This window comes from Chiloscyllium punctatum, chromosome 7, assembly GCF_047496795.1.
Source record: "Chiloscyllium punctatum isolate Juve2018m chromosome 7, sChiPun1.3, whole genome shotgun sequence".
Taxonomy (NCBI): Eukaryota; Metazoa; Chordata; class Chondrichthyes; order Orectolobiformes; family Hemiscylliidae; genus Chiloscyllium; species Chiloscyllium punctatum.
In genome coordinates, this window is record NC_092745.1 from 135184074 (window position 1) to 135198851 (window position 14778).

Consider the following 14778-nt stretch of genomic DNA (forward strand, 5'->3'; position numbering starts at 1 on the left):
CTTGGGAATCTTGATTCAGGATTCCCTTCATGTTAACATGCAGGTTCAGTTGGCAGTTAGGAAGGTAAATGCAATGTTCGCATTAATTTCATGAGGGCGAGAGTACAAGAGCAGGCGACTGACTGTGTGGAGTTTGCACGTTCTCCCCGTGTCTGCGTGGGTTTTCTCCGGGTGCTCCGGTTTCCTCCCACAGTCCAAAGATGTGCAGGTCAGGTGAATTGGCCATGCTAAATTGCCCGTAGTGTTAGGTAAGGGGTAGATGTAGATGTAGGGGTATGGGTGGGTTACGCTTCGGCGGGGCGGTGCGGACTTGTTGGGCCGGAGGGCCTGTTTCCACACTGTAAGTAATCTAATCTAATCTACTGCTGAAACTGTATAAGACTCTGGTCAGACTGCATTTGGAATATTGTGAGCAGTTTTAGACTCTGTATCCGAGGAAAGATGTGCTGGTGTTGGAGGGAGTCCAAAAATGATCCTGGGGATGAAGGGCTTGTCATATGAGGAGTGGTTGAGAACTCTGGGCCTGTACTCGATGGAGTTTAGAAGGATGAGGGAGGATCATTGGGAGAGGGATTGAGTTCCGGAGCCGCAACATCATGCTGCAACTATACAAAATGTTAGTGCAGCCACACTTGGAATATTGTGTACAGTTCTGGTTGCCATATTTCGGGAAGGATGTGGAAGCATTGGAAAAGGTGTACAGGAGGTTTACCAGGATGTTGTCTGGTCTGGAGGGAAGTTCTTATGAGGAAAGGCTGAGAGACTTGGGTCTGTTCTCATTGGAAAGAAGAGGGCGAAGAGGGGGTTTGATAGAGACATCCAAGATGATCAGAGGAATAGTTAGGATAGACAGTGAAAGACTTTTTCCTAGGATGATGATACAAGATGATCAGAGGATTAGATTAGATTCCCTACAGTGTGGAAAGCAGACCCTTCGGCCCAAAAAGTCCACACCGACCCGCCGAAGAGTAACCCACCCGGACCCATTTCCCTCTGACTAACGCACCTAACCTATGGGCAATTTAGCATGGCCAATTCACCTGACCTGCACATCTTTGGACTGTGGGAGGAAACCGGAGCAAACCCACACAGACACAGGGAGAATGAGCAAACTCTACACAGACAATCTGAGGCTGGAATTGAACCTGGGACCCTGGTGCTGTGAGGCAACTGTGCTAACCACAGAGCCACTGTGCCGCGATTAGATAGGGTAGACAGTGAACGTCTTTTTCCTAGGATGATGATGTCAGCATGTATGAGGGGGCATAACTACAAATTGAGGGGTGATAGATTTAAGACAGATGTCAGAGGTCGGTTCTTTACTCAGAGAGTGGTAAGGGCGTGGAATGCACTACCTGCTAATGTAGTCAACTCAGCCACATTAGGGAGATTTAAACAATCCTTGGATAAGCACATGGATGATGATGGGAAAGTGTAGGGGGACGAGCTGAGAATAGTTCACAGGTCAGTGCAACATCGAGGGCCGAAGGACCTGTTCTGCACTGTATTGTTCTCTGTTCTATGTCGTATCTGATTGAAACTTACAGAATACTGAGAGACCTGGATCGAGTAGATATGGGGAAGATGTTTCCACCAGGAGGAGAGACTCGGACCCGAGGGGAAAGCCTCAGGGTGAAGGGATGACCCTAAAGAGCTGAGATGAGGTGGAATTTTTTCAGCCAGAGATTAGTGACTCTATGGAACACATTACATAGAGGGCTGTGGAAACCACATCACTGAATGTATTTAAAACCGAGACGGAGGTAGACAGGTATGTGATAAGTTAGGGGATCAAAGGTTACAGGGAGAAGGCTGGAGAAGAGGATTGAGAAAAACAGCCATAATCAAACAGTGGAGCATTCTTAGAACATAAAACATTATCACACAGTACAGGCCCTTTGGCCCACGATGTTGTGCCCACCTTTTATCCCACTCTATGATCAGACTAACCTCTATACCCTTCATAGTACTACTATCTTCCCTGTGCCTATCCAATCCCATTCCAGTCAATCTCCTGCCCACCCTCTCCAAGACCCAGATATCCTTCTGAAAGAGCAGGGTCTGGTGTATGGGAACCCACTCAGATCCCAAACATTCATTTGTCAAGACTGAGCATAAATTTTAATTCCATGCCTGAAACAATAAAAGTCAGAATCTCAAATACTTCATATAACTGCCACCTTAACATTTATGTAGACCTTCAAACGATTAGTGCAGGATGATCCCAGATCTCTGTGCTCCTTTGGCCTTTTTAAAGATGAACCATTGAGTTTACATTACCTTGTCTCATTCTCTGAGCTAAAACATTCTCAATTGGAAGTTTAAACCATTATTTACATTCAATGTGTGATATTATAAGATACATTGTCATTTACCTGTGGACCTTCTTCACCTTGTTCACCTTTCAGCCCAGGTGATCCAGGAATTCCCTGTAAGACAAGAGGAACAGGATCAATTGGATCGAAACTGCAGAAGCTCACTGCATCAGGGATTAAACCAGCCCCAGTAGCCTCTGGGTGATTCAGAACAGGAAATCCTCACCCCACTCACTCCCCTCCCAGGACAGCAAACAGCATGACAGGATAAATTCAAACACTTCCGGTCCTAATTTAAACTAAAAGAGATTGGTGATGACAAAGTAATCAGGAATCCAGCTGGCTTCATTGATGACCTTCAGGCACCAATCAACAGAATTCCTTTTCAAGGGATTTTCTTGGGATTTTCCCTGAGAGCTGCTTTTGGAGCTCCTTTATCTTTCTAATTAACTTCACTCTTAGATAATTCCGTCACCACAGTAACAATCCCTTCTGGATTTGACTTAATATTTGGACTTGTACAGAACCAGAATGAGAACAATTCCTCAATGTTCCCCATTCTTCACTGAAGCTAAAGCCACAAACTCAAGGAAATCATCAACCTCCCCCATATCACATTGTTTAAATTGCCACGAGGCAATAGGCATTAGTTTGTAATAAATATTTATACAAGATAGCCAACACACCTTTACACTTTAGAACAAAGAACATAGAACAGTACAGCACAGTACAGGCCCTTTGGCCCACGATGTTGTGCCAAGCATTTATTTTAATCTAAGATCAACCTGATCTACACACCCTTCAATGTACAGGCATCCATGGGCTTGTCCAGCAGTCACTCAAATGTATCTAATGTCTCTGACCCTACCACCACCACTGGCAGTGCATTCCACACACCCACCACTCTCTGTGAAAAGACAGCCAATGTCTTTCTACTGAATAACGATGAAGGTAGAGCATTTTGAGCAGGCAGTTAATCCCCTCTTTAGCACATTTCAAATCTCAGTTCCAGATTCAAATTGAACAATTGACACCATTTTTGTTACTTTAGCATCTGCTACAGTTTCTTTCCTGTAATAGCTACTGCAGCCATAATCTAGAGACTCCAGATTCATTTTCAAGGTACTCAGTACCTCAGTGACTCTCAGTTAGAAGAGCATTCCTTTGTTGACAGGTTTAAAACTGTTCTCTCTTTTTCGCAATCCCCCACCCCTTTCCCCAGATCCCCCTCATTTACAGCAGGGAATATCACCCCCAACTCCCCAACATCCTGCACCCATCTGACAGCAATCCCAATAACGTGGTCCTCCAATCAGAGGCTGGTTCTCTCTGATGTTTGCTTTGATAAGCACACTCAGCAGTGAATATGTGCGCAAAAAACATTAGCCGTGATTTAGAGGAACAAAGCAAAGACTGGAAGAGCTCTCTTTCCTGTACGGACTGACCTTGCTCAGATTGGTCACCCACAATCGATAGTTCCTACACTTTTTGCAAATGTTTAGCTGCAGGAGGTCCCACTGTCCCCCTGTGCTCTGACTGCTAAGTTTAAGGGCAGACATCTGTAACCCTTTACACAGTGGGACAATGCAATCCCAAAATGACTACAGGCAGTTAACTCTAAAATAACTGTTGAAAACTGCTAGAGCTCCTGGAGTGTATTAAACTTCAGCAGAAACAATAAGAGTGAGCGTTACATAGAACATAGAACATAGAACATAGAACAATACAGCGCAGTACAGGCCCTTCGGCCCTCGATGTTGCGCCGATCAAAGCCCACCTAACCTACACTAACCCACTATCCTCCATATACCTATCCAATGCCCGCTTAAATACCCATAAAGAGGGAGAGTCCACTACTGCTACTGGCAGGGCATTCCATGATCTTACGACTCGCTGAGTGAAGAACCTACCCCTAACATCAGTCCTATATCTACCCCCCCTTAATTTAAAGCTATGCCCCCTTGTAATAGCTGACTCCATACGCGGAAAAAGGTTCTCACTGTCAAAAAAGGTTCTCACTGTTACAGATGTGTTTAGTAAACAGGTTTCCGTTTTGAATGAGGCAGCAAAAAGGTTTCTTTGTAAAACTCAAGTACAGTACAAACATCAGTCCCTACTCTTCCCACTGTCAAGGAGCAAACATCACTGATGACATACCCAGCTCACTAATCAGACTTTATTAACCTAACTGAACTAAATCTTAAGATGTTATGGGCCTTTGCAACTCTAAGTATGGTATATTCATCACACACACCCCCACCCCAGAGAGCTCCAGTAGAATGTTTCAACATGAATTCCCTTTCACAGATCCATGCTGACTCTGTCTAATGATCATGAACTTATCGAAATTCCTCAGAGTGACACAGTGACTCAGTGGTTAGCACTGACCCAGAGTGACACAGTGACTCAGTGGTTAGCACTGACCCAGAGTGACACAGTGACTCAGTGGTTAGCACTGACCCAGAGTGACACAGTGACTCAGTGGTTAGCACTGACCCAGAGTGACACAGTGACTTAGTGGTTAGCACTGACCCAGAGTGACACAGTGACTCAGTGGTTAGCACTGACCCAGAGTGACACAGTGACAGTGGTTAGCACTGACCCAGAGTGACACAGTGACTTAGTGGTTAGCACTGACCCAGAGTGACACAGTGACTCAGTGGTTAGCACTGACCCAGAGTGACACAGTGACTCAGTGGTTAGCACTGACCCAGAGTGACACAGTGACTTAGTGGTTAGCACTGACCCAGAGTGACACAGTGACTCAGTGGTTAGCACTGACCCAGAGTGACACAGTGACTCAGTGGTTAGCACTGACCCAGAGTGACACAGTGACTCAGTGGTTAGCACTGACCCAGAGTGACACAGTGACAGTGGTTAGCACTGACCCAGAGTGACACAGTGACAGTGGTTAGCACTGACCCAGAGTGACACAGTGACTCAGTGGTTAGCACTGACCCAGAGTGACACAGTGACTCAGTGGTTAGCACTGACCCAGAGTGACACAGTGACAGTGGTTAGCACTGACCCAGAGTGACAAGGTGGCTCAGTGGTTAGCACTGCTGCCTCACAATGCCAGAATCCTGGATTTGGTGGCTGTGTGGACTTTGCACCTTCTCTTTGTGTCCATGTGAGATTCCTCTGGGTTCTCCAATTTCCTCCCACAATCTAAAGATGTGCAGGTTAGATGGATCGGGCATGGGGAATATTGGGGTAGGTCTGGGTGGGCTGCTCTTTGGAGGGTCAGTGTGGACTTGATGGGCTGATTAGCTTGCTTCCACACTGTAGGGATTCTATGAGTCTAGTTGCAAATTCTCAGCCTGTAACATTTTCCTGTAACATGGCTGTGTGAAACTAGCTGGCCTGTAGTTTCCTGCTTTTTGTCTACCTCCCTCTTTGAATAAGGTATTAATTCACTGTCTTCCAATCAAAGTTAGGGTATTTTGAATTTGAATTAGCTTTATTGTCATGTATGCTCAATTTCAGAAAATTAAAAACCAAATGCATCAACTGTATCACTTGCTTCTTCTTTGAAGATCCTTGGATGAGGCCCATCAGAACATGGGCACTTGGCAGCTCCAACAATTTACTCAGTACTACTTCTCTAGGAAGTGTGGGTTTTATTCCTGTGAGTTTAATAGTGACTTGATCCTGATTTTCCATTTATTTTCCAGCTTTGCTGAACTTTGGCTTTTCTCTTTCTTTGCATTCTGAATTTTCACTTCCTTTCTGAACCGTTTCCTATCTGCCTTTCTTATTCATGCCTCATCTTGTCTGTTTTGTGATTATCATTTTTCTTTATTTTCAATTTTGTTGGTTTTGCTTTAGTTCATCAGTGGTTGGAGCAATAATGGCTCAGCCAATGGGAGGAGCAGTACTGGCTCAGCCAATGGGAGGAGCAGTGCTTGCTCAGCCAATGGGAGGGGCTGTACTGGCTCAGCCAATGGGAGTAGCGGTGCTTGCTCAGCCAATGGGAGGAGCAGTACTGGCTCAGCCAATGGGAGGAGCAGTACTGGCTCAGCCAATGAGAGGAGCAGTGCTTGCTCAGCCAATGGGAGGAGCAGTACTGGCTCAGCCAATGGGAGGAGCAGTACTGACTCAGCCAATTTCTGGATTCTATTGATCACCTTTCTCCGTGTGTCCAGTGGCACTTTCTTTAGTCTATCAGTTTTTTCCATTTTATTTTCCTTTGTGCCATTTTCATTCCTTTTCAGATCAGTTACTTTTCAATAAATTGTGGCCTTTGTGATTGTTATGCTGCTTTCCCTAGTATATGGAGAAGAGTAGGCCATTCAGCCCATCCCTCCTCCTCCACATTCTTAGATCATGACATATTTCCACACTAACTCCATGTTCTCCTTGATGAAATTAGTAACTTGATATCTATCAATCTATGTCTTGAACCTGCTCAAAGACTGAGCTTCCACAGTCCCCTGGGTTAGAAAATAGAAAATTCTGTCTTATCTTTGGGTGAAATGGTTGACCCATTTTTCTGAGACCATGTCCCCTGAGTTTAAAATCCAGTCAGGGGAAACATGCTCTCTGAATCTACTTCTTTCTATGAGATCACCTAACTCTTTCTTCTCCAGTCTGGATAATTTTGACCCAGCCTCTCCTGATAGGTGAATTACACCACACCCATATATACATCTGATTAAACTCCATTGCACTCTCTCTATGGTAAATCCTCAGGTAAGGGAATCAGAGTTACCAACAATGCTCCAGTTACAGTCTCACCAGAATTCTGTATAACTGAAGGGAGCCATGTTTGCTTCTGTCCTCAATTCCTCTTAGCATTTAAGGGTACTGCCTGCAGTCTACATTGTTTGCTGCTCCTGCACCCTCCCTTTTTCAGAATCACAGAATTGTTAGAGTGTAGAACAAGGCCAGAAAAATGTGACTTTTTAGTCTTCATATTGAAAATGACCTCACTGCACACCTCACTCAATTTTCTTAAATTTCTCACCACGGTCACATTGTCCATGGTTGGGAAGTTTCTGTTAGGTTCAGTTATTCATTTCTGTGTTTTCAATCCTGTTTCTGCCGCCAATGGACCTACATTTTTCCGTGTAGAGCTTTTTCTTTTTATATACCTACAGAAGCTTTTCCGATCCATCTCTATGCTGTTTTGCATTCACATTCTATTCTCTTTTTTTCAATTTCTTGATTGTTGAGTTCTCTCAATATTCAGGCTGACAACTGTTTATTGATAACTTAATGAGCCACCACTTTTGATGAGCAATAGTTCTCTTCCTTGTCCTGTTTGGGTTTTTTTGTCTTAAAGGAATGTATGTTTTTAGAAAACTAAGCATTAATTCTTTAAATACTAGTCACTGCCTGTATCCTATGAAACCTTTTAATGTACTTTTCCAATCCACCACAGGAAGCGTCCTCCTTATATCTTCATCATTGCTCTTGTTTCGATATGCACAAATGTACCTAAGGCTTATTGTGTTATGATTGTTACTGCCTTGATGTTCCCCTATGTTTGCTTTTCTTATCTGGTCGGGATCCTTTCTCCTGATTAGATGCAGCTGTGCTGTCACATTCTCAGGTTTAAGTGGATAATTGTAGGTTGAACTCTGTACCAAAACATATTACTCTTCCTAGAATATTGTGTGATGCAAAGAGAACTCCTGGATTCTTGCATCACCAACCTCACCTCCAACAAACATCAGGAATTCATAAATTCCTCACTCGAAGATTGAAGCCATGAAGCAGCTGTTTGTGGAATCTCCCTGATTCACCAAAACACACCTCCTGCAACATTCCCTCGTGCACCCTTACCTTCTCTATTCACTCCTCTTCCTGAGAGTTTAATCCTTTCACACAATTGCTGAAATCAGCTCCTTTCTGCTATTGGCTGTTCTGTAGTTTGGCCTTTCCCAGCTGGATTGACCATGCCTGGGATCGTAGAGCTGCTCCTGATAATGAAGGCCTAAAGTGTGAGCTGTTATTCTGTCAGTGATGAGAACATCGAGCCCACCTCCACTCTCCTGTCTTCTCTGATGAGTTCCCAGCTCAGTTTTTCCTGGAATTATGTTTGAGTCCCTCCTGCAGCATCAGCCTGGACTATTGGATGCAGGTGCTGGAGTTTATTTGAGCTGCTATGTCTGTTTCGGTAGTTTTATATGAGCTTTTTCTGTAAACAAGGCCATTGTTATTGTTCTTTCTATACTCATTATACTTTCGGCTTGGAAACTGTATTCCATGATTGTATTGAGTCAGAACAGTGACCCAGGAGGAGAGCCTCTGCCCACCAGGTGCCTTTGTGGAGTGACCCAGTAAGTGTTGCCTCACATCGCCCACACCTCCCCCTCTGATTGCTGTTATTTCCACCGGAGCAGAGGTGATGGTCAAGTTTAGGTACAGGTTTTGTTTGCGGGGGGAGCCCACCCACACCTGAGCTCCCACACATAATCACAAGATGGTGTGATTTAAACATATCCTGGACCTTTAGCCAGTGGCATGTGTATTTCGGTGTATTGGAATTGTTTTTATTATTTGTTCCTGGAATAACAGTATCGCTGGTTGGGCTGGTTTCATTGACCATTTCTGATTGCCCAGAGGACATAGGTCTGGAGAAGGAGAGCATTAGGCAAAATGGGAGGATATTTAATTGGGGAAGAGGAAACTCTGATGCGATTAGACATGAGTTAGGAAGCATGGACTGGGAGCAATTGTTCCATGATAAAGGCACTATAGACATGTGGAGACTGTTTAAGGAACAGTTGTTGCGAGTGATGAATAAATATGTCCCTCTGAGACAGGCAAGAAGGGGTAAGATAAAGGAACCTTGGATGACGAGAGCGGTGGAGCTTCTCGTCAAAAGGAAGAAGATAGCTTACATAAGGTGGAGGAAGCTAGGGTCAAGCTCAGCTCGAGAGGATTACAGGCAGGCGTGGAAGGACCTCAAAAATGGTCTGAGGAGAGCCAGGAGGGGGCACGAGAAAGGCTTGGCAGAACGGATTAGGGATTTTACACTTATGTGAGGAATAAGAGAATGGTCAAAGAAAGAGTAGGGCCGATCAGGGATAGCATAGGGAATTTGTGTGTGGAGTCTGAGGAGGTAGGGGAAGCCCTAAATGAATTTTTTGCTTCTGTCTTTATGAAAGAAACAAACTTTGGAGTGAATGAAACCTTTGGAGAGCGGGTGTGCATGCTGGAATGGATAGAGATAGAGGAAGCTGATGTGCTGAAAATTTTGTCAAACATTAAGATTGACAAATCGCCAGGCCCGGACCAGATTTGTCCTCGGCTGCTTTGGGAAATGAGAAATGCAATTGCTTCGCCACTTGTGAAGATCTTTGCATCCTCGCTCTCCACTGAGTCGTACCTGAGGACTGGAGAGAGGCAAATGTAATTCCTCTCTTCAAGAAAGGAAATAGGGAAATCCCCGGCAATTACAGACCAGTAAGTCTCACGTCTGTCGTCTGCAAGGTGTTAGAAAGGATTCTGAGGGATAGGATTTATGACCATCTGGAAGAGCATGGCTTGATTAAATGCAGTCAAGACGGCTTTGTGAGGGTCAGGTCATGCCTCACAAACCTTATCGAGTTCTTTGAGGATGTGACTAGACAAGTTGATGAGGGTCGAGCGGTGGATGTGGTGTATATGGACTTCAGCAAGGCATTTGATAAGGTTCCCCATGGTAGGCTCATTCAGAAGGTCAGGAGGAATGGGATACAGGGGAATATAGCTGTCTGGATACAGAATTGGCTGGCCAACAGAAGACAGTGAGTGGTAGTAGAAGGAAAATATTCTGCCTGGAAGTCTGTGGTGAGAGGTGTTCCACAGAGCTCTGTCCTTGGGCCTCTACTGTTTCTAATTTTTATTAATGACTTGGATGAGGGGATTGAAGGATGGGTCAGCAAGTTTGCAGATGACACAAAGGTTGGAGGTGTTGTTGATAGTATAGAGGGCTGTTGTAGGCTGCAGCAGGACATTGACAGGATGCAGAGATGGGCTGAGAGGTGGCAGATGGAGTTCAACCTGGATAAATGAGAGGTGATGCATTTTGGAAGGTCAAATTTGAAAGCTGAGTACAGGATTAAGGATAGGATTCTTGGTAGTGTGGAGGAACAGAGGGATCTTGGTGTGCAGGTACATGGACCCCTTAAAATGGCCACTCAAGTGGACAGGGTTGTTAAGAAAGCATATGGTGTTTTGGCTTTCATTAACAGGGGGATTGAGTTTAAGAGTCATGAGATCTTGTTGCAGCTCTATAAAACTTTGGTTAGACCGCATTTGGAATATTGCGTCCAGTTCTGGTTGCCCTATTATAGGGAAGATGTGGGTGCTTTGGAGAGGGTTCAGAGGAGGTTTACCAGGATGCTGCCTGAACTGGAGGGCTTATCTTACGAGGATGTCAGAGGCGGGTTCTTTACACAGAGAGTTGTGAGAGCATGGAATGCGTTGCCAGCAGCAGTTGTGGAAGCAAGGTCAATGGGGACATTTAAGAGAATACTGGACATGCATATGGTCACAGAAATTTGAGGGTGCACACATGAGGGTCAGTGGTCGGCACAACATCGTGGGCTGAAGGGCCTGTTCTGTGCTGTACTCTTCTATGTTCTAGGACAGTTCACAGTCAACACAATTGCTATGGGTCTGAGAGTATTTTCAGAGCCTGTTTTTTTTTAAAAACAGCACCTGTCAGAAAGCAGTTCCTACAATGACAATGGGAATTTGTTTCTATTGGGAGAGTTTTATGATCAGTGAAGAGTGAAGAGTATCAGCTGGCTTTCAGCTCAGAAGGGGCAGGAATTATCTTTAATTTTGCTTGGCAGGAAAACCTATCGTTTAGAAAATGTTTACTTCACAGTTTTGCAAAATCCTGGTAGACATAAGATGTAAGAAACAGTCTTTCTGAAGAAGGAATTAACTGAGAATAATTAGGAAATAGGAAAAAGGGGTTTAGTTGAAAGCTCCAGGCCAAAATAGTTTGGTTAGAACTTTTAAGGGTTTATTTGAAGCTGAAAAGGTCTGACCTCAGTTGTGTGAATAATTAAGGAAGATGCTATCAACATTTCAAGATCAGGAACTGGAAGAAACTGTTGAGTCCAACCTGTGATAGAGGACGATGCCCTCCCTGGGGTTGTTGAACCGTGAAGTGAAGGCCTCAGAAAAGATGGAATTATATTTACTCTGTGCTTTAGAATCTTTCAAATTATGTTTTATAATTGTTCAGTTTAATCTATTTTACCTTTTTTTTGCATAAGGGCCCTGCTTTTTTGTTAAACCAGGATCTGCAGCATTTTATATTTGTGTTTCAGTGAAAGACCATCTCATTAAATCTGATTCATCAAGCCAGGGCTGGGCTTGGTCCTCTATTAGCACCAGGGGTTAAATTAATCATTGCATTAGGCCCGATATTACCGGACTCATACCATGCCAAAGAGCTAGCACTGCCAATTACTGAGCCCGGCACTGCCAAATATTGAGCTCTGGCATTGTCAAATACTGAGCTGTGGTACTACCAATTACTGAGCCTGGTACTGCCAATTACTGAGCCTGGTACTGCCAATTACTGAGCTTGGAGACTGGCAAAAGGCCATCAGTTTGAATTTTGGACAGTTTTACTTTCACCTGGGAATTTGCTAGTGGGGAATTTGCTGGTGCTATTCGGGTGGGTTTAAACTAGCTCAGCAGGGGGATGGGAACTGGAGGTGTAGCTGCAGTGCACAGGAGGATGAGGGTAAGGAGGACAGGGACAGGATTTCATGGTCGCAGGAGTGTGCTGGCAGGCAGCAAACTGGTTTGAAGTGTGTTTACTTCAACGCCAGGAGTATCCAGAATAAGGAACGTCAGCTTGCAGCATGGATAGGTACCTGGGACTTCGATGTTGTGGCCATTTCGGAGACATGGATACAGCAGGGTGAGGAATGGATGTTGTAGGTTCCAGGGTTTAGATCTTTCACTAAGAACAGGCAAGGCGGTAAAAGAGGGGGAGGTGTGGCCTTGTTAGTCAAGGACTAACGTTATAACGGTGGCTGAGAGAACTTTTCACAAGGACTCATCTACTGAGGTGGTATGGGCTGAGGTTAGGAACAGGAGAAGAGAGGTCACACTGCTGGGAGTTTTTTATAGGCCTCCGCAGAGTTCCAGGGAGGTGGAAGAGAGGATTAGCAAAATTATTCTGGAGAGGACTAAAAGGAACAGGGTGGTCATTATGGGGGACTTTAACTTGCTCAACATTGACTGGAAATGCTATAACTCTAGTACGTCGGATGGATCAGTTTTGTCCAATGTTGATAAGTCTCTGGAGCCTGATGGTCTACATCCCAGGGTACTGAAGGAGGTGGCTCGGGAAATCGTGGATGCGTTGGTGATTATTTTCCAGAGTTCGATAGATTCGGGGTTGGTTCCTGAGGATTGGAGGGTGGCTAATGTTATACCACTTTTTAAGAAAGGTGGGAGAGAGAAAACAGGAAATTATAGACCAGTTAGTCTGACCTCAGTGGTGGGAAAGAAGCTGGAGTCTATTATAAAGGATGAAATTACGGCACATCTGGATAGTAGTAACAGGATAGGACAGAGTCAGCATGGATTTATGAAGGGGAAATCATGCTTGACTAATCTTCTGGACTTTTTTGAGAATGTAACTCTGAAGATGGACGAGGGAGATCCAGTGGATGTAGTGTACCTGGACTTTCAGAAAGCTTTTGATAAAGTCCCACACAGGAGGTTAGTGAGTAAAATTAGGGCGCATGGTATTGGGGGCAAAGTACGAGATTGGATTGAAAATTGGTTGGCTGATAGGAAACAAAGAGTAGTGATAAATGGCTCCATTTCAGAATGGCAGGCAGTGACCAGTGGGGTACCGCAGGGATCCGTGCTGGGACCGCAGCTTTTTACAATATATATTAATGATATAGAAGATGGTATCAGCAATAACATTAGCAAACTTGCTGATGATACAAAGTTGGGTGGCAGGGTGAAATGTGATGAGGATGTTAGGAGATTACAGGGTGACCTGGACAAGTTAGGTGAGTGGGCAGATGCATGGCAGATGCAGTTTAATGTGGATAAATGTGTGGTTATCCACTTTGGTGGCAATAACAGGAAGGCAGATTACTACCTCAATGGAATCAAAGGTAAAGGGGTAGTACAGAGAGATCTGGGTGTTCTTGTACACCAGTCAATGAAGGCAAGCATGCAGGTACAGCAGGTAGTGGAGAAGGCTAATAGCATGCTGGCCTTCATAACAAGAGGGATTGAGTATAGAAGCAAACAGGCTCTTTTGCAGCTGTACAGGGCCGTGGTGAGACCATACCTGGAGTACTGTGTGCAGTTCTGGTCTCCAAATTTGAGGAAAGACAATCTGGCTATTGAGGGAGTGCAGCGTAGGTTCACGAGGTCAATTCCTGGAATGACGGGATTACCTTACACTGAAAGACTGAAGTGACTGGGTTTGTATACCCTTGAGTTTAGAAGACTGAGAGGGGATCTGATTGAAACGTATAGGATTATGAAAGGATTGGACACTCTGGCAGGAGGAAACATATTTCCGCTGATGGGGGAGTGCCGAACCAGAGGACAGAGCTTAAAAATACGGGGTAGACCATTTAGGACAGAGATGAGGAGAAACTACTTCACCCAGAGAGTGGTGGCTGTGTGGAATGCTCTGCCCCAGAGGGCAGTGGAGGCCCAGTCTCTGGATTCATTTAAGAAAGAGTTGGATAGAGCTCTTAAAGATAGTGGAGTCAAGGGGTATGGAGATAAGGCTGGAACAGGATACTGATTAGGAATGATCAGCCATGATCATATTGAATGGCGGTGCAGGCTCGAAGGGCAGAATGGCCTACTCCTGCATCTATTGTCTATTGTCTAATGTGTACATGAGGGTTTCCTGACACAGTATGTTGAAGCACCGACAAGAGGGAAGGCCACACTGGATCTGGTGCTTGGTAATAAACCAGGCCAGATGTTTGATTAGTGGTAGGTGAGCATTTTGGCAATAGTGACCATAATTCAGTTATGTTTAGTTTAGCGATGGAAAGGGATAGGTACATGCCACAGGTCAAGAGTTATCAATGGGGCAAGGGCAATTATAATATGATCAGGCAAGAATTAGGATGCATAGAATGGGGTAGCAAAATACAGGGGATGCAGACAATGGAAATGTGGAGCTGGTTTAAGGAACAGATATTGCGTGTCCTTGATAGGTATGTCCCCGTCAGGTAGGGAGGAAGTGATAAGGGAAGGGAACTGTGGTTTACTACAGAAATTGCATCTCTTGTTACGAAGAAGGCGGCTTAGTGTTGATGAGGCAAGATGGTACAGCTGAGGCGATGGAGAGTTACAGATCAGCGAGGGAGGATTTAAAGAGAGAGTTAAGAAGAGCAAAGAGAGGACACAAGCAGTCTTTAGCAAATAGAATAAAGGAGAACCCTACAGCCTTCTATAGGTATGTGAGGAATAAAAGGATGACGAAGGTAGGAATAGGGCCAGTCAAAGACAG

General features: G+C 44.6%; 1 protein-coding gene across 7 annotated transcripts in view; it reads right to left on the reverse strand.

Moving 5' to 3' along the window:
- col11a1a (collagen, type XI, alpha 1a) overlaps positions 1–14778 on the reverse strand; it is a 444140-nt gene that overhangs the window by 198108 nt on the left and 231254 nt on the right. For all 7 annotated transcript variants that reach the window (XM_072574917.1, XM_072574914.1, XM_072574912.1 and 4 more), the window contains one exon: positions 2376–2429. In XM_072574917.1, coding sequence (XP_072431018.1) covers positions 2376–2429 — 54 coding nt within the window. The remainder of the gene's footprint in view (positions 1–2375; positions 2430–14778) is intronic.